General features: G+C 35.6%; 1 protein-coding gene across 3 annotated transcripts in view; it reads right to left on the bottom strand.

The window, feature by feature from the left end:
- The window catches only part of LOC122019728 (E3 ubiquitin-protein ligase PRT6-like), a 39,153-nt gene that overhangs the window by 9,980 nt on the left and 8,436 nt on the right, over positions 1–20,737 (bottom strand). For all 3 annotated transcript variants that reach the window (XM_042577222.1, XM_042577223.1, XM_042577221.1), the window contains exons 7-17: positions 19,668–19,850; positions 18,801–19,462; positions 13,408–13,459; positions 12,689–13,331; positions 12,378–12,583; positions 11,721–12,250; positions 11,532–11,639; positions 11,351–11,417; positions 11,196–11,273; positions 5,890–5,958; positions 5,590–5,693 (exon numbers count right to left, since the gene is read on the bottom strand). In XM_042577222.1, the coding sequence (XP_042433156.1) occupies positions 5,619–5,693; positions 5,890–5,958; positions 11,196–11,273; positions 11,351–11,417; positions 11,532–11,639; positions 11,721–12,250; positions 12,378–12,583; positions 12,689–13,331; positions 13,408–13,459; positions 18,801–19,462; positions 19,668–19,850 (2,673 nt within the window). In that variant the 3' untranslated portion in view covers positions 5,590–5,618. The remainder of the gene's footprint in view (positions 1–5,589; positions 5,694–5,889; positions 5,959–11,195; positions 11,274–11,350; positions 11,418–11,531; positions 11,640–11,720; positions 12,251–12,377; positions 12,584–12,688; positions 13,332–13,407; positions 13,460–18,800; positions 19,463–19,667; positions 19,851–20,737) is intronic.

Raw genomic sequence — 20,737 nt, 5'->3', positions numbered from 1 at the left:
TCGCAAGGACAAGAGATCGAGCACATCGATAGGGGGAGCTAAGGCAAACCCTAAGGTATCTTTTAAGGCTCATTCGTGCAATTCTAGTAGGATACATGCTAGTAATTTTATTGCATTAGTCAATAATGATGAGCATGTTAACACTAGAAATCAACACATGTGCTTAGGTGCTAAACATGTCAACCTAGATAGGGATACTACTAGGAATGCTAACCCTAGGTTTAACACTTCTAAGGTTAAGGAAAACCTAGGTAGAAACCCTAAATCAACTAGACACATGCCTAGGAACACCTCAAGAAAGAATGAACCAAAACTTGAGGTATTAGAGAAAGAAAATCAAGTCTTGAGGTCAAGACTTGACTCTCTAGAAAAGGCTTTTAAGGATTTGACTCTAGGGTCTAGGGGTCAAAAAGTCCAAGGACAAGAAAGGTTTGGGTCACAAACCTAAGTCAAGCCCACTTATCATAATGTTCCGTTCGATTATGGAACAAAACCTAGGCTAGGAAGACCATTACCAAGGTTACAAGGAGTCACCCTATAGTTGACCTTGATGAGACCCAAATGACCAAGGCTTCAAAGCCTAGGAGGTTCTAGGGAAGTTATCCTAGTGAATATTTAGTGAACCCAATGAGCTCTAATAGGTATTGGGTTCTAGGAGCATCATCTTCTATCCCGTAGATGGGTTAGAGTGTCAACTCGAATTAGAAGGGTAGTTAACCCAACTTTGAGGAAATTGACACTCAAGGAGCATTTTCAAGGTTTTTGGGAACCTTTGAAAATGAAATGGAATAATCTTTATCATTCACTCCTTGGAAGAGTAAGTTGTGCCAAAGTAAGAATATATTAATCTTACTTTAAATTGACACAATTTGGAAAAACCTAGAGAAATATCGAATTGGGATTTTGATATTTTCTTAGGTCCGGGCCTTAACTTAGAAGTGCTACTCTTGTAAAATCTTAAATGGTATAAATCAAACAAGAGATCAAGAAATGCCAATTTGGGTTTTGACATTTTCTTGGAGCACTTTGGGCAATCTAGGGTTAGATTTTAAGTTAGCAAAGTGGTTAAGGATACTTAGATAGGTAATCTAGGTATATTTATCTATGCTAACTTACCATGATTGGTTGCCATATGGCATGCCATGACATCATATTTATCTTATTATCATTTGAAATGTCATGATAATGCTTAGGTTATCTATATGTCATGTGTTAGTTTAGTTTCAAACTTTATGCCATGACATCATGACATTGGCACATGTTTTCATTTATGATACCATTTTATGCCATGTCATCATCTCTTGCATTAATAATCAATTGAATTGATTTAAGGACAAACATATAATTTGATATTGAGATCAAATTGGTGTTTAGAAAATGCATGAGAACTTAGCCTAAGTTGACCTTAACCCATATCTCACATCAAAATTGACTTGGATGTGTTTGATACACTTTAGATGTGTGTGAGATATTAGGATCATGAGTTAGGATCAAGGTGCATAGGTTTTGTACCTAGATGAGCCTAATTCAAGAAAATAGGGATCATAGGGAAAGCTTGTGTACAAGTCATGTACATTTAGCCCTAAGATTGTGGTCCCAATTAAAGGTTTAAAATCATTTTGAAATTGATTTGAAAACCTTGATGAAGCTTTCTAGTGATAGCACTCATCATTGAACATATAAAATTGACTTAACTTTGAACTATTTGCAGTTTTTTTATCAAGATTTGAAAATGGAAACTATTTTCATAGAAAATTATTTTCCATGATAATGTATGTTATGAGAATGTATCCTCGAAATTTCACAATTTTGAATTTTCTGGAATTTATTAGGGGTTTCGAATTTCGGGAGAAGAAAATCAGAACTCGAGTCTGTCGAACTCGAGTCTGATCCAAGGCTGGATCGGTCATTGGACCGATCCAGTCTTGTGGATCGATGGTGACCGATCCAGTGAGGTCTGATAGCGTGCCAATGTGCTGAAATTCGACTGCATGTCTGAAATTTCGGCTGACAGTTGGTTTTTAGATTTATAAAGGTTTGAAACTCTCCAAGACATTGTTGGTGCAATGGTCAAGGGGGAGTTTTTACTCCTTGAGGATTAGTGATATGGGATTATCATTAAGTGGATTGTTGAGCTTAGTATCAAAGGGAAAATAAGAGTTTCAATGAAAGGTATGGGACTTTCATTAGGAAGAAACTTTTGACCTTGATATTCTCCTTTTACTTTTTGATGTATGTCAAAAAGGGGAGAGTGTTTATTGGAGAACCCAAGTTAGGTTATCGGGTTAACCTAAGCTAGGGGAAGAATGTCAAGGAATGTTCAAGGAAGAACATTGGAATTCTTTTTGATGTGTGTCAAAGGGAGAATTGGAGAACCCAAGTTAGGTTATCGGGTTAACCTAAGGGGAGAATGTCCAGAGAATGTTCAAGGAAAGAACATTGGACATTGGAAGATGGTTGGAAAACCTAAGTTAGGTTATCGGGTTAACCTAACTTGATTATGATTTTGTCAAACATCAAAAAGGGGGAGATTGTTGGTGCAACCTTAGGTCAAGGTTGACCTGGTTGACCCGACTCGAGTTGACTTGACTCGAGTTGTATTTTGATGTTTGACTTGGGAAGATTGTTGATGCAACTTTAGGTCAAGATCGACCTAGTTGAGTTGCATGTTGATGTTGACTCTATGTTATTTTTATTCTTTGCGAATAGACTTGGGAAGATTATTAGCATGCTACCCTGGTCAGGTTGACTGGTTGACTGAAAAGTCCAAGTATGGAGACTTGTGACGGAAAAGTCCAAGCAGGGACTTGGCACGCGAAAAGTCCAGTATGGAGACTTGGCACGGAAAGTCCAAGTACGGAGACTTGGCAGGGAAAAGTCCAAGTAGCACGGGAAAAGTCCAAGTATGGAGACTTGGCGGGGAAAAGTCCAAGCGAGTTTGGCGGGAGAAAGTCCCAGTGAGTGAAGCCGAGGCAATGGGAAAGTCTGGTGAGTGAAGCCAGGCGGTTGGAGAAAGTCACGGTGAGTGAAGCAGCGAGGAAAGACCTGAGTGAAGCTGGGCGGTGTGGAAATCACAGTGAGTGAAGCGGTGAAAATCCTAGTGAGTGAAGCTAGGTGAAAGGAAAGTCCCGGTGAGTGAAGCCGGTGAAAGTCCCGTGAGTGAAGCCGAGGCGGTGGGAAAGTCTGGCAGGATGTTGGCGGTGTAAATCACAGTGAGTGAAGCGGTGAAAGTCCGTAAGTGAAGCGAGCGAGGAAAATCCGGATGGATCGGGGATGATCGGACATGGTGTTGAGAAAGTCAAGTAGGTCAAGGGATCCGGACACTGGGCGAGGGAGTTCTAGCAGTCGAGGGTGACCAGATGCTGGGATGAAGTACCAATAGGTCGAGGTTGACCGGATATTGGTTTGGAAGTCTTGGGACTTGGTTTGGGCAAAACCAAGCTCGGATCGGTTCGAGACCGATCCGGTGATCGTTGTGTATCGATCGGTGCAGTGACCGATCGGATAACAACAAAGCTTCGATCGGTGCGGGGACCGATCGGCATAACAATCGGTCTCCAGACCGTCGAGACGGCCGGGAGAGGTGGGATCGATGCGTGGACCGATCCAGGTATGTTTGATCGGTCCGACCGATCGAAACGAAAAAGTTGGGCAACTTTACGTGAATCATCTTGATCGATGCGGGACCGTCGATGGTTCGATCGGTCCACCGATCGAGGGCCTGCGACGCGGCTAGATTTCTTCTCCGGCTTCGTCTTGGCGGTATAAAAGGATCGAGGTCCGTGCATGACTCTTCTTCTCTCTCTTACAAGTCTTTGCGTGAGCTTTGTTGAGCTCCTCTGAAGCTTCGCGTGAGTTTCATTCTACGACTGGGTCAGCTGCTGCTGCTCGCTCTTCCGTGAAGTTGCTGCTTCGTCAACGGAAACCAGTCGAAGGCAAGCTAGCGTTTGTTTTTACATTCATATTGCTCTTGCTTCTTGCTGTATTTCTTGTACACTTATCTTGCTGTTGCAAGAGACTTTGTGGTGAGGTTTCTCCACCCACAAGGAGTATATTATTAGCCGGTTCTCCGGGGACTCATCCACCGACGGATTGATAGGGCTCGTCCACCTCACGGACACGCCGAGGAGTAGGAGTTCATCTCCGAACCTCGTTACATCCATCGAGTTTGAGGTTTGATTTCTTTCTTTGTCGCTTCTATTGTTTTATTTCCGCTGCGCTAACTCGACATTGTAGAAAGAAACGATCGATTGGGGTCGGCTATTCACACCCCCCCTCTCTAGCCGTACGAAGGATCCTAACATACATTTGACTTCTCTTGAATGTTGTCCAACAATAGTAGAGCTATAGAGGAGAATTGAAGGAGGAAGAGTTGTAGGAGCTTCACATTGTCGTGATCTTCACATGCTTCAATTTTTAGAGAACTCTAGGGGTGTGTTTGGTTCAAATTATTATGCATAACCTTAGTTATGTGATTACCAGATAATCACATAATTAAGGTTATAGGGAATAAAACATAACCTAATATTGTTTGGTTCAATCTTAGGTAATGCAACAAAAACTTATTTGTTTAGAGATTTTAGTGTATAGCTTAATTTAAAATTTTACTGTATTACCATTGAACCAGGAGCCAGAGTAGACAGCGCCGCGTCGACGACGAGGCAAGAGATACTGTCAGCGTGCTCGATCCAGAACTTGCGGTGATGCCGCCAGGTCTGCACATAGCTTCGTTGCATCATGATTTTTCTGAATTTATCCTTGGCCGTGGGAAGTGTCATGGCGAGCTGGAAGGCATTCTTGGAGCCACCGATGCCGCGGGGGCAGACCTGTCACACACGGGTGACATGGATGCGACTGTCCTAGTGGGCGGAGAAAACACGGCCTCCAACGACCGCTAGGGCCCTGACGCTGCCTCTACCTCCATGGTTGAACTGGACGAAACGACAGAGGTCAAGCTATCGGTTAGGGTTTTGGTTATATCTCGAGAGGATTGAGATTTGATAAAACGTTAGGGGTAATTTTGTCCAAAAGGCAAAAATCGAAGGATAATTTTGGGAAAAAAATTTTGTTAACCTCGGAATCATGTAAAATCTTCACACTTCTGAGGTAATCACATTCTGGGTTATATGGCCCCCATTTGCTGATGTGGCGAGCATGCTCCATTACCTGAGCATCACTCGTTTTTGAACCAAACAAGGTTAAATAACATAACCTTAGATAGATAACCAAGGTTATCAACAATAACCTTCAACCAAACATGCCCTAGGTATATTGTCGTCCTCTTCCACAAGTCATGCATCATCGCACGTCACAATGGATGTTTCATCTCTATCAATGAGTTCCACATGCTAATTGTTGGAAAAAACAAAATATTTCACCTATGCCGATCAGCACTGAACAAAACTTTTTAATCTATGAACCAAAGTGCCTATCACAAAAAGGTAAATGGAAGTCTGTTGAAGCAAACAAAGGGGCAAATAAATGCCTTGTTTTACTTATATTTAAAGACCAAATGTTTGCCACGTCACATATGAAAATCTATGCAAGGAAAAAGCACTACATTAAAAAGAAAAAGAAGGAGAAAAGAACCTGCAATCATGTAAACTCCCCAGAAAATCCTATTCGAGGCCATTTAAGTTGATGCTTGTTTGTCTGAGCACTTCAGAACTCCTATCCAGCCCATGAGATGCTACCTTTAATCATGAGAGGAGAAGAATTAGTTGCTGTACATGACCATGCTAACCAATTTAATTATCAAAAAAAAAAAGAAACAAACAAACAGCAGCAATCTGAAAAACCAAGTCCATTTAAAGTTATTTAAACATATCTAAGATTGATTTAAGAAAATATATCAGTGAAGAACAGAGCATATATCTACCGAGTACTAACCAAATATGTAAGAGCTGCATAGCGCTCCTTGCTAAGGTACAAAGGCTTTCCTCTGGACATGTCATGATCCTGCAATCAAAACATTGCAAAATATGCCATCAAAGATCAGAGAACAGCTGGAATTAGAAATGATGGTAAAAGTACAGAAAGGGCTTGGTCCATGTATAATAGGTCCAAACTCCAAATGACTACATTATTATATGTTGGGCAGTATGCATTCCTCATTATAACAAAAGGTAAGTATGTTCATATTTCATGGAATTCCCGTGCCACAATGTCAGTAACACAATCACCAATGCCAAGATAAGGTTAAACATGCAATAGCAAAAGAGTTGTTTGTTTTTACATAATTGTTGGATGATATTGCAAAATACATGACTACAAGAGAAGTATCAAACAAATCATCAACACTATGCGGAGAGTCCACTACAAAGATTGAAATACAACTTGTGAAATTGAGGTTGCATCAAGGAAGAAGCAAATTTAATTTGAGCTGAGAGTAGACAGCATATAATTGTTGGAACCAGAATTTCAAATTTCACCTCTCATAACCTCACTAGAACTTTCATCTTCCTATATAATATGAACGCAGTCCTGCACATGTTTTTTCTAAGTCTTGCCTCAATGGGGATAGAAGTTGATAGGTTGGAGGGGGTATAACAAATTGATAGAGACCATCCCATCAGAAAGCTTATAATATAGTCTCCAGACCACTATTGAGATAAATTTAGAAAAAGGTGATCCCTAATGATTACATTGATGTGCTACACGCTATGATGACAATATTGTTACCCATGTTAGAACTACAAATGATTTTCCAATAGTTGTAGAGTAGATTAGTCCAAATTGCTAGCTTTATACAATTTAATTTAGTAGATTAACTAATAAAATCACATTCAAGATAATGTTTTAGGTGTATGTTAATTGCAAATGATATTATCTTAATTGATGATAGTGTAATTAGATTAAATTCAAAGTTTAAATTGTGAAAAAATAGAAACTAGAAGATTAAGAAACATACGACAAAAATCAGCTATATATGAAATGTTATTTTAGTCATAAGAATCAATTAAGAAAGATGGATATGAAATTCCTTTTAAGAGTTGAAATTTAATAGTCTTTGATCTAAATATTAATGAAGAGATAATAAAATAAAGAATGTGTTGTGGTTGAAATAGAGAGGAGGTATGAAGCCTTGTGTAATTATTGTATATCCATTAAAAAAAAGAAGAAAGTTTTATGAAACTGAAGCACAACCCAGCATACTTTATGAAACAAAGTTTTAGATTGATACAAAACAACATAAAAATTAATTTAGTGGAGATGAGAATGCTAATATGGATGTAGGTGTTACTAGAAAGGATAAAGAAAACAATTCTAATATTAGAGATCAAATTAGGTGTAAAATGAAGATGTAAAATGAAAGAAAATAAATTTCATTCACATACAGATGTAACAAAGATGATGATGCAGAAGCATCTAGGGACACAATCATCTCATATCATCCAATGCGGCCATGTTCCCTTCCGAGTTGACGAGAAGAAAACAAGACTACTAAACTCCCTTTTAGGCCTTGAAGAAAGACGACAAGGAAGACGACTTGCCCGTGGTCTCTTGACGTGATTGTGCTCTATTTGGAGTCCGGATGAGGCGGAATCGGCTTTCTAGTGGCTGACATGGCCAAGTCATGCCCAAAGGAACGACCGTGTTGCGGCATCATGGTTCACGTGAACCAAGTCTCCAAAACTCTAGATTTAGTCTTTTAACATTTCTTTTATTTGTTTCAAATTTTTAGAATTAATTTTCTTTTCTAAAAATTAATTTAAATTTTATCCTTTTTTAAGGATTAATTTACTTTTCTGAAAGTTAGTTTAGATTTTATCTTTTTTTAAAAAAATTAGTTCTTTTTTACTTTTTCTTTTTTTGTTGTGATTTTTTTGTTGCAACTTTTTCTTATTTCTTAGGCTATTTAAATAAAGGTTAGGACTCTTGTAAAAACATATTGATGTTAATGAATGTTAAGTTTGGTTTTGATTTGAATAAAAAATTATTTCATTTAAACCTAGCTCCTATTTGTTGGTGAATTCCCCTTCCTACACTTTCTCTGCAACCTCTATTCGAACGTCGCACCAGGAGTTTCTTTTCCTGCATCAGATGACCAATAAACTTGATGATAATGATGTTGTTGATGATTGTCCACTCTCATCTCACATGAAGATTACTCTACAGCGAGTGATTAATGATTTTGTTACTAAATTAGTGTTCCCTTTCTCTATCCCATATTTTGAATAAAAGGGATTCAAATTACATGAATTCTTAATCAAGATATTAGTTGCCTTTGTGTATTCAGCATTTATATAATGCACACTTTTAATTTATGCCAGAATCAAAAAGAAAAAAAAAAACTATTTAATGACAATCACATGCATCTTTTGCATAACCGCCATCAGATTTTTAAACTAAAGATGACACAGATCATTGGATAATTCATAATTGTTACTCGTTGTCAGTTCACTATATAGTCAATTCTTATAAATTACTGAGGATGTGTAGTACTATGTACTACTATCATCTCGTAATCCAATTATCATCCATCTGAACTGAGATACAAATTAGATATAGTCAAATGAAACCAAAGTAGAATTTTGCAACTACAGAAGAAGATATTAATAAAGGAAATTCTGTGGCTATGCAACAAGGGATTAACCCAACTTATCAACTACATGGGGAGGAGTTGGTTGCATGGCTTGAAATCTCAAGTCATATTGGAGGTTTAATTTTTTTCTGAAATAATACAGTTTGGATGTTAAGAATTCTAAATTTTAATCAACTTAAAATCAGTTAACTGATTAAATCAATCAAAATAACTGACATTTTAAAATCAATTAATTTAATTAATTAAAAAATTATACTGTATATAATTAATTATAGAGTGTTAATTAACGAGTTAACTAATTACATATAATTTATATTAGCAGCATAATATTAATTAATTATTCAGTATTTATCATAGCAAACATATAATTATACATTGTATTGAAATTATCAACTAATTATATATATAATTAATACACGATGCCGTGAAGACTCCCAATGATGCTAGACTTAATACATATAATTTATTTCTTCCTACCAAAGTAAGAATTCACTTTCCATATAAGTAATATTTGCTGATAATAGGCCCCTACGGGTTGGCACAGTTGGTGACTATATGGGGGGTTGCTTCAATAGATCTTAGGGTCAATTCTGAATGGGTGCAAAATGCCTTGTTGGGTGCCTGACCTCCCTCATGCAAAGGGCCGCTGTGCTAGGGCAAATTTGCCTTTGTGACTTACCTGCTTGTATATAGGGGTCGGTGATACTGGACCGCCTCGGGGAGCGTTATCAACTTTTGCTCCAATATTTGCTAATAATAGGCTACAATGGAGTAGAGATCAATTCCCGACGCATGCATGCCCTCGCGAAAAAACTCCTTCCATCACCTAGCCACTTAGTGGTCGACTATAAACTGACCCCATGATTTACCTCCCTTCACATAATTTGAGAATGGGCCATGAGGGGCGTTTAGGATGAGCATAATCACCTTTTGCTATAATATTTGTTGATAATAGTAAAAGAATTGTACTTAATAATGTAATGATTATAAGTATATATGGTTTTTTGTGTTTCATTCATGAATTTAAATTTTTCCCATAGCATTTGGCGTAACGGTAAAGTTGTGTGACTTGGAGATCACGGGTTCAAGTCTCGGCCTCTTGCAAAGCAGAGTAAGCAATAATAGACTTTTTTCCGGAACCTCGCATTGACAGAAACTTTGTGTACTGGGCTATCCTTTATATCATTTTTTTTTTATTATATTGCGAGGAAAATTGTTTACGATTCTTATTTATTTCACTTGTCATATTATTTAACCATTAGTTCAATTTTCAAATTGGAGGATATACTAATTTGATATGAGAAATTGAGGCATTTGTCTCTATATACTTTCATGTGTACTTTGTCACAGATTGAAATAAGAATATTAAAGAGAAAATCGGAATTGCACCTATTGAGGGAAAACTCAAGGAAACATGTTTAAGATGTTATAAATATTTAAGCGATATAAAATTATGATAAATATGCACATTAAACGCGGAAAACCAAAGAAAACTTGGTTAGCAATAATAAAATATAATAAAATTAATTTAAATATAGATGATGATATAGTAGGGAATAGAGCTTAATGACATAAAATGATTGATATAACTGATCCCACCAAGTAGGATAATACTATTGTATTTTGCCACAAGTTCGAAATGTGCGAATTCATATTCACTATTACCTCTTTCATGCCTTATAAGTATTAGGCTAGCATGGGCATCCTCATCACCCTATGACAAATTGAGATGTTTCTTTGTTCGTCAGGGAGGGTGATTAAAAGGGAGAAACAAAGTTAAAGCAAGAAGGAAGAATAAACTAGACCTATTTCTTTATTTCTAACCCATTGATAAAGACATTCAAAGAACAAAATGATAAATATTTTATCCTACGTGAAGACTAAGACTCAAACAATGCTATTATTGTTCCCTTCACATTGAAAAAGATGACCTAATTGAGGATGCTCACAACTTGCAGAAGTCAAATTCTCCTCAATGGGAAAAATGATGAAAAATAGTGAATTAATTTATTTTTTAATTCATAAATTATAATAAATGTTGATAATTATCCTATTTTATGTGTCAAAAGTTTTGTATCTTTTAATTTGATAAGAGTTTTGGGTATTTAGGTTGTTTTTCTAGTTTGGTAAGATTTTATATTTTTCAAGTTGTAGTAAATTTATTTTTAAATTGTTAAGTCATTATCCATTTATCTAACTTGTTTTCCAATTTTGTTGGGTTGGAGCTTCAAAAATCCTCAAATTACCCGTTGTAATTTTCAATAATTAATATTATTTTATGATAAAAATTTTCAATGTAGAAGTCTGATGCTTCGTGTTCATTTCTTTCTGCAACCTGGTGTTGCGTCATAATGTTAATATACACATCTGCTAACTTCAACTATCGTGTTCGGTCCATTGCCAAAGGTAACTCATAAGCAACTTGTGTGCTACACAAATACCTTTAATTTGACTGAAGAATTTGATCATTTCTGAACACAAACAGATATTATATAGATAATTCTAATCTGAATATCATGTCACCCGGAGCAACTCTATAAATGAAAACAATATTATTAAATTTGAAGCTGATAGAAAACAATAGAAAGATAGCAAACCAGAGCAGCACGACAAATATCTAATAGCAGAGCTGTCACAAAAACACAATTACCTCTTCCCCAAATGCATCCAGATAAGGAGATGGCCAAAAGGCTTGACGAGTTGACCTTTGTAGAAAGATTATTGTACGCTAAAAAATCAGGTAATGAAGCTCAATAAGGAACGAAGTCAAACCAACTAGCAAGTACAATAAAAAGACGTGCATACCCGCACTAACAAGAATACACCGATACCGGCTCCACAAATCATTGCATGATTTGAACAATTACCCAGCCTACAGAATGATACCAAATAACTCAGCTGATCATCTTTCAGAGATAGGGAAAATATATCATAGCTGTAACTAGCAAAAAGTGATCACTAAGGTAATTCAAGGTATAATAAAAACCTGCAGCGGCAAGATTTCTTGCTTAGAGAACATAATGTACCACAAAGCAAGCACAATGCTGGCTCCTCTGGGACAAACTTGCAACTAGAGCATGGCACTTTTATGTACCTAGAAAAACATGACAATAGTCTCAAACCAACTTGACTTTCATCAATATACAAAACTTAGCGTATTGTAAAGAACTAGAACCTTTGTAGTAGATCCTGATAAATGAATGGAAGCTCCATCAGTTTAAACGGGACAGCAGGAGTGACAGCTAAAATGCCTCTGTACTTACGAACTCTAAACTCCTTCTGGAAGTGTTCACACCATTTCAAAGCTAATGCATGGACAACTTCATCCTTGAGAACTGATTCCAATGAGCAAATCTTGAACATGTCTTCCAATTCCCCTATCCTGCTCAGCTCTACTTTAAGTTGGTCATCAATATCTAAATCGGCATCTTTTAAACAAAGGTATGATCTTTCTCTTATGTGACTGTCAAATGATGGAGCTAATGTAGAAGAGTCTAGTAGATTCCAAAGTAATGCACATCTACGGAGATAAGGAAATGTAAGTCTCCGTATCATATTCTTTGGATCACAAAGTTCATCGACATAGTTGGAAACAAAAAATTGTCTGACAGACTGAGATTCAGTCATCATCTTGCAGATATTACCAAAATGGCCACCAAAACTTGATATATCAAAACCTTGTTTGCCATAGCATGCAATAGTAGACTGCAGAAAATAAAACCAAATGCATTACATGCAAAAAGCACGATGTACCTGGTTGGTATTAATTATTACTTGTACAAGTAAAAAATAGATTAAAAAAATGATAGTTCCATGATGAAGTACTTTGTACCTGAACAACGCAAATAACATAAAATAGATGCACAAGAGCAATAAAATATTCTCTTGAGCATATAAATGGCATTGGTAGGCAGAAAAGAACCCACATGAGTGAAGAAAATGGATCATGAGCGAGTATAGGATCAGCAGCACGTTTCCAGAATTGGACGTCAGGAAAAGTGTCTCCATTGTGAGAACATTCAAACAGAGAAGGTTTGTCTGCAAAAACATGTATCACAGTTCATAACTCACCATGTGGAACAAAATTAGAGTTCATACTCCTTTTATAGCACAAAATCATGTATCAGATCCCAGTTAAAATACCTTTTGATCTCTCTCCATTAGACAAGTAATTGTCGCCTGACAAACCAGAACAAATAGACCCTGCTAAAAGTTGAAGACTGCTAAACCGCAGAAGAACATCAAAAGAATTATAGCTGCGAATGGACTGGGCAATGTGAAGCAAAATAGACATCACATAGTGACTAGAAGAATGAAGTTCTTCATTCAAAGATTCCAAAGAAGGTGGAACTGAATATGCATTCAACTTTGCACGAGCAGCAATTTCTGTGGACGTAATAGAGTACCTAAGTGTGTCCCAAAGAATCAACAAATGACTATACCTACCAGCTTCTGACAAACTATCATAGCCAAGTGGATAGTAAAGCATAAACAATTTTTTAAGGGCAGGATCCAAAGCTGAATTTATTGGTTGAATTTGAGTTCCAGATAGAACTTTCAAAACTCTGCTCTCTCCAACCATCTTTGCTGCATTTTGAAGAAGAGATAGTGCAAGAAGAATGTGTAGATTGGAACAGTTGGTATCCAATGACACTGAAGGAAAGTCATTTGATGTTGAATTGCTGAATATAGATGTTCTCCTTGTAGAAAATATCTTAGATATGCCAGTGGATGCTGGGAGGATGGAGTTAGCAAAACTACGGCACACTGGACAAAGTAACTCACCCTGAATTTTGACAAATGAAACAATTACTAAACCATTTAAATGGAGTCAAAGATAATATGATCACTGGAATACTTACCACGTCAGGTTTCACGATGTGAATTCCTTCAAAGCCAAGTCGCCTATTATATCTGAAAGTGCAACAGGTAAAGAAACCAATTATTCTCATCGAAAGAAAATAGAGGGAAAATGCTGACTTGTAAAGGCTTCATCAGGAAAGATAAATTGCAACTTGGGCTACATCTTGAAATGGAGAACATATGTTATTCACATAAAAATCAATCCAAATTAGCAAAAAATACAGTTTAAAATTCATTTATACTTGATCCCGGGAATTTCTTTCATGAAATTGTCAATTTTGTTTACAAGGTCTAAAATTTCAAGTTGTGTCGGAGTGTTGTTTGACTGAAACAATACGTTTTTTTTCAATCAATACAATTCCAATGCTTATTTAATTGAATTATTAGTAAAACTATTATTAACTTTACTTAGTATAAGTTGTATCTTTTAAATATTTTTTATTAAAATTAATTATTTGGTTAATAATTAATTTGATTGATAATGCTTGTTTATTCTTTTTCTACATTTGTTGATTAATTTGAAATGAATGTATATTTTTATAGCTTTATGTGATTATGACTACAACTATTAGAGTGGATGAAAAATAAAAAGATATAAGATTTTTATAATTTTCAGATGTGAATTATTACATTGTTAGATCAAGATTAGATTTTAAATTTTATAATTAAAATTTGACTTGGATTTGCCTCAATTAAATTTGAAATTGAAAATCTTTATACTTTTAAATTGAAATAGGTAAATTTTAAAAAATAATATTCATAGCATATATTGCATCATTATGTATTTAAATAATATTCCAATGAAATAAATTAATTAAAGTGTTGGGTCAACTAGTTGTTTCTCGATGCTCGAGTTACAACTGAGAGAAGATACAAAGAATGACAAAAACTTCAACACAATCACTGTGAACCCTAGTTTTCCAATTGCACAATCTTTCAACGTCATAAAAGTCACAATACAAACAAAAAAAATACATTGATGTTTATACCAAATTTATCCTATTTAAATTTTTTACATTTTAAATTAGTTTTTTAAAAATTTTTAGAAACTAATTATACTAAGTTGAAATAATATTTTAAATTTGATCAAATGGAAGTCGAATTCCATAAAGTAGACATGGTCATTGGGATCAAGTGGATTCAAATTGAGCTCAATTTGAATTTATTTAGACCAATTTAAAGCTAAACTAAATTTATATATAGCATAGTTTGGTTCAACCATATTTAATTAAATTAGTGGAACTTTAAAAAGATCAGGAATTATTATTTAATTCCTTCTTTTCTCTCTCCATTCCATGTTATTTTTTCTAATCCCTCTCATAGCTCTCTCGAATGCAATGCCCACCCACTGCCCACTCATCGTCATTGCCTCCAATCCGGCACTCATTCGTTGCCCCTCCCTCTAGTAATCCTCCTCTCCTTCTCTCTCTTCCTTTTCTCCCTCAATCTAAGTTTTTCATATTAACAGCACAACACCTATTTGTTGCCTGCCGCCCACCGCCCACCCATTGCAACTCGCCTTGTTCATTTATTGAACCCAACTACCGAAAGCCCCTCTAGTAATCCTCTTCTTTTCTCCCTTCTCTCCAACTCGACGCTACTCGCCTTGCTAATCTATCGGAATTCAATCGCCAAAAACCCCTCTAATAATCCTCTTCTCCTCTCCTCCCTTCTCTCCATATTTCATCGTATCATTCAGTGGGCGGAATGACAAATTCAACCCATGCTGGTCAGCATGGTTCACTCTTCATACCATGGTTTACACACATGTCAACGCAGCTAGATGCATACGAGACTAGGCTATGAACCCGATCCCATTGATCAAGTTTAAATTAGCATAACATGAAACTTATTAATCCCAAAGTACATGAAGAGCAACAAAAATCCATAAACCACCTAAATGACACCAATGAGTCAAATCTCCTTGTGCTTAAGGACCCCATAATAAAAATAACTAATGTTCTAAACTAGCTCTGTTGCAATGCTAAAATGTGGAAGGAGCTTTTTTCTGAATGTTAATCAATTCTAAAAGAGAATACTAGTGCTTGTGTGAAGACTTTCTATACAGACTACATTGCATGGTTTTGTCCGCCTTTTTACCTGGATTACATGTTTAGCTGCCCCCCTACTAAGCCGGTGGCAAATTGAGGTGCTAAAAGAACTTAGGGAACGTTTGGTTCTTTCCTAGGAATAGGAATCGGAATGGGAATCATAGTATTGTGGAATGGGAATGGGTATGAACATGAATATCACTCTTAAAAGCAATGTTTGTTAGTTGAATATTTTCTATCGGAATAAATTAAAATTTCTTTTTTACCCTTAAAGGAAAATAAGAGAAAAAAAAAATAGATGTGAGAGAAAGTTGAATGTGAGAGAAAATATGATGAGAGAGAATGATGAGAGAGAATATGTGATGAGAGAGAATGAAGAGAGAGAAAGTATGATGAGAGAGAATGAAAAAAGAGAGTGATGGGAGAAAGCATGATGATAGAAGATGAGAGAGAAAATATGATGAGAAAAAAAATATGATGAGAGAGGATAAAGAGAGAGAAAGTGTAATGAGAAAAAATGAAGAGAGAGTGTGATTGGACAGATTGAGGAGAGAGAAAGTATGATGAGAAAAAATAGGAAAGCGAATGTAATGAGAGAGATTGAGGGGCGAGAAAGTATGCTGAGAGAGAAAGTGTGATGAGAGAGAAAGTATGATGAGAAAAAAAGGGAGAGAGTGATGAGATAAAAAGCATGATGAGAGAGAAAGTGTGATGAGAAGAAAGAGAAAAGAGTGTGATGTGAGAGATTGAGGAAAGAGAAAATATGATGAGAGAGAGTGTGATGAGAAAAAAAAAAGAGGGAAGAGAGTGTGATGGAAGATATTAAGGAGAGAGAAATGTGATGAGAGAGAAAGTGTAATGAGAAAAAAGAGGAAAGAAATGTGATGAGCGAGATTAAGGAGAGAGAAAGTGGGTGATAAAATGAGGAGAGAGAAAATATGATGAGAGAGAACAAGGAGAGAGAAAGTGATATGAAAGAAAAATTAAATAAATATATTTTGATATTTGATATTAAGGGGGAAAATTTTAGTTTTGGGTCAAGGATATTTTTGGAATAGAGGAATATTTTGATTGTTGAAAATAAAGTAATGACTCATTGAAGGGGGGAGACATGGGAATAAGTTATTACCCAATTATAAGGATTCATTCCTTTATTTGTATTTCCATTCTTATAATCCAAACATCAACAATGACAATCAATGATTGCTATTCATATTCCTCACTCTTATTCCCCACCAAACGCCCCCTTAGTCATAACTTGAAAGGATAAATAACACTCAGGAAATGGCAGGGGGACAGGGAGCATCTGCCCATGTCCAAAAGCTAGGTCCTCACTGAATCAAAAATTATTTTTTTTTGAATAAAGAATTTGTAATGGAAAAAAAGTGTTATAGGGATAAAAAAGGTACAAGGTCTTCTACAAGTAAAAATACCAGTTAGAAACATCATCAATCTAAGAGAAGGAATAGTCTTGAATAGGTAAATAGAACCAACTCAGTAAAAAGGCTAGAAAACTGATTGTTGTTGCATGTTATCGTTATAGCTGATATTTTCAACTAGTGCGCTAATATGCATGCCTTCTAGGTGTCATACCTAAAATGCATAGTAACTAGTCCTACAAAATTTTACCAAGACACAAGGAAGACATTAAGAATTTTCACTGTGCAATACAAGGCCCAGGGCACAGCAAAAGGGTGCCTACTATTAAGTATGCATGTTTTTTATCTTCCCCATCTGTCATCATAGCTTTTGCGTGCACGTGTTTTTGTACACAGCTGTAGCCCCAATGCAAAGACAAAACAAGACTGAAAAACAGCTGAAATGGAAAAAATGGCGAAGGCAAAAGATGAAGGAATTGAAGGAGAATTGAAGGTAGATTATGCTTATATGCAAATCTAAAATGGTAAATGTTCAAACTTGCAAGAGATAAGGCAGCTTTGTAACTATAATTGCAAGTTCCTAGTCGTCTGTTCATTTTCCCTTTCTTTCTATAATCACTCCTATTAGCAATGCACGATAAATTTACATTCTCCTATCCTCGAGTCTTTCCTTGCCATGCCAGCTAATGGGGTTCACAATTTCTTGTAGTTGTTGGGGACTTTATTTAAAAGGTCCATGACTTTCAAAATTGATGTCAGAATGTTTCATTTCCTGCACAAAACTTGAAGGCGCTTTTGGCACCAAGATCTGCTTGAGATCATGGTTTGAAATCCATATGTTGTGTTGAATGGCTCAGTCATTATCAAAATCTGACATCAATTGACACAGGTTATATTTTTGTGTCATCCATATCGATAATGCAAATGAGTATTATACCACAATTTTACACACACCGGCATGCATAGTAATGTTTATTATTTTTTTATAACTTGTTTCGCCAAAATTTGAATAATTGATTATCTATATGTTGGTCTTATTTTTAAAAGTAAAGAGGTTAAATTGTTATAAATTACAGGAGTCAAATTTATAAAAATTCATCTAAATACGCTTTGAAGTAAAAAAAATAATAAAAAATATTGAAAATCTAAATGAAATGATTAAATTAGTAAAACTCATCTTGGGACACTTTAATGCATGTTGAGAAATGTCGTATAATAAAATTTTAATTCAAATAACTATCTAATTTTTATAGTTACATTTTTACATGTAAATAAATTAAGTTATAGGGCATTAAAAAGTATCAAGCTATGTTAAGTGTTGGCACAATACAATGGTTCATGATTCACTTAGATGAGAGAACTAGCAAATTAACTTATCAAGCCCAACCACTGGTCCAAATGCTTAAGCCCAAGTTAATAGTAGCTAACTCATCTAAACTCCTTAACTAGCTAAGGAGTGATTGTGTAGGATTAAATTGAGTTATTACAATCTCCCTAACTCAAGGCTTGATTCAAATTCTCAACTCATATCCCAGAATCCTCCTTAATACACCCAGTCCCATTCTCATCCCTAGCACTCATTCAGTTCATAGACCAAAACTCCTAGAAAGAGATTTTAAACCATATTCAAACTCTAAACGCCATTAACATTTTAATGCATCTGAATGTGAATAATAACTGTATCTTGTATTAATATGGCTTGGTAACGTAAAGCAAGCTCAACAAATAGTTTCAAACTTTTGGGTGTCAAATTTTGGCAAAATTGCCTATTCATGAAAAATTAGAAAAGAGTAATTTCACAAAATAGACATTATATTAATCTGATTCTTGGATTTGAAGTTTTGAACTGTGATGAAAAGAAATAGAAGTCTAGAAAATGCAGAGTCTATTAGCATCTCATTTTGAACAATGATGAAAAGAAATAGAAGTCTAGAAAATGCAGAGTCCATTAGCATCTCTTACCTTTGTTTCAAAGATGATAGATACCTATCATGACATTCATGATGCACAGCATGCCCACAAGAAGAAATATGAATTCCATCACAATCACATGGACCAAATCCATTAATTGGAACACTTGGAGCAATTGACCTTGATGATAAATTTGCAATGCGTTGGAGACCATAGATGGAGGAGTGGTTCTGCTTTGACTCTCTCAAAAGTCGTACAACACACTCCCCAAGCAAAAAAAACTCTGACATTCTATCTTTTTTTGAATTGACTGCAGTATCCTTGTTTAAATATCTCTGTTCCCTAACAAGATCAGCTGGATTAGATTTAGAATTGAGGATGTTCTGTATAACAGAAAGGTAGATATCATCCTCCAATTTCTCAAGTGGTACGGAATCTTCTCTACCAGTACCAGGGAACATATTAAGTGTGTGGATTTTTCTCATATCAGGAAGTTGTTCTTCTAGAGAGCCAAGTAATGTAACAACTTCTACAGGTTCCAGGTCAAAGGGAGATTGAACAATAAAATTCTCATTTAACTGTACCATACTATTTGAATCAGAACCAGAAGAATCATCAGAATGTTCTCTGTCACCTGACTGAATTTTATTTTCCCAACAAACATCTTCCCAAGAAGGCGGACCTTTCTCGATAAAAGTTGTAAGACGAGATCTCTGTTGATATTTAAAAAAGTACAGGCAAAAACCATAATATCAACTATAAAAGGCAAAATCATTTAACTATCAGCAAGTTAGTAACAAGAAAAAATAAATAAACTATAACAACAGTTCTATACAAATGCTAAACCATTTTTTTTTTGTAAATTTGAAATCCATGGAAACTGCATTGCAAGCAAAATATGATGAAGTGAATCTTAACCTGGAGAAGGATCAGAAAACATAAAGGACTCTGGGAATGTGGATCCCGACAAAGGGAGCAAACAATTTCTGATTCTACATCAGCAATATCCTCTAGATTGAGCTTTTCCTCTTTAGATGTATCTCCTTCATTGTGAGACTTCAGATTGGCAATAAATCTTGATTGTTCGGCTCTCATTTTTTCCTGTTATGTATCATTAGAAATAGAAATTTCCTGAATGTATTTAGCAGAAGTTGTATTAAATATTAGTAACTTGGAAGGAAAATTCTAGATACATCATTGATATAATAATGACCTAGTCCAGAGATATGAAGGATCATAAATGTTATATAGTAGTGCTTTGAAAAAAATGAAAAGAGAATAGCCAAGGTAGTTCTAAAGTCTAATGAGTTGCAATTACTGCATGACATTGTCACAAAGATACCAAGAATAAGGCCAACTATAAATTCTAAATGTGTTTCAAGACTGCAATTTCAAGAGATTCAGCCACCACTAGAACCATTACTGGCTTGTTAATGCCACCCAAGCAGGACAAATGCCTACAATCATGATTTCTATTATTTGACAAGCTGATTCAAGTGGCTTAGTGTGAAGTATTTGGCATAACATGACCATTGGATGAGGTATCAGTATTATCTTTGCCATTCCGTATTGTACCAGGTGGCACAGACAAAATTTGTCTTTCCACCCACCGCTTGACATGGGTACCAACACTGGTACCGTTGACCACCGCAATCCTGTGGCAACCTCCATAGGTGTTGGGGGCAGTGATGACTTCCGTGGGGTTGCAAGGCTGCCGCGATCTGGCATTTTTTATCTTTTTTTAAAAAAAAATATTTTATTTGTTATTGTTTTTCTATTTTTTTATATTTAGGTTTAAATTTGTAGCCGACCCCATCTAGTGGAATAAAACTTAGTTGTTGTTTAGGTTAAAATTTATTTTAAAAAATATTTTTAATTAATATATTTTATATTTAAAAAAAATACCGAAATCATATCGGCATGGCATGATACGGTACCATAACCGTATCATTCCGATTATGATCTGAAACTCTAATACCGAAATCATA

The sequence above is a fragment of the Zingiber officinale genome, chromosome 9A (genome assembly GCF_018446385.1).
Source record: "Zingiber officinale cultivar Zhangliang chromosome 9A, Zo_v1.1, whole genome shotgun sequence".
Taxonomy (NCBI): domain Eukaryota; kingdom Viridiplantae; phylum Streptophyta; class Magnoliopsida; order Zingiberales; family Zingiberaceae; genus Zingiber; species Zingiber officinale.
The sequence above is the reverse complement of the archived record's forward strand: the minus strand, read 5'-3'. Positions and strand labels throughout refer to the sequence as shown.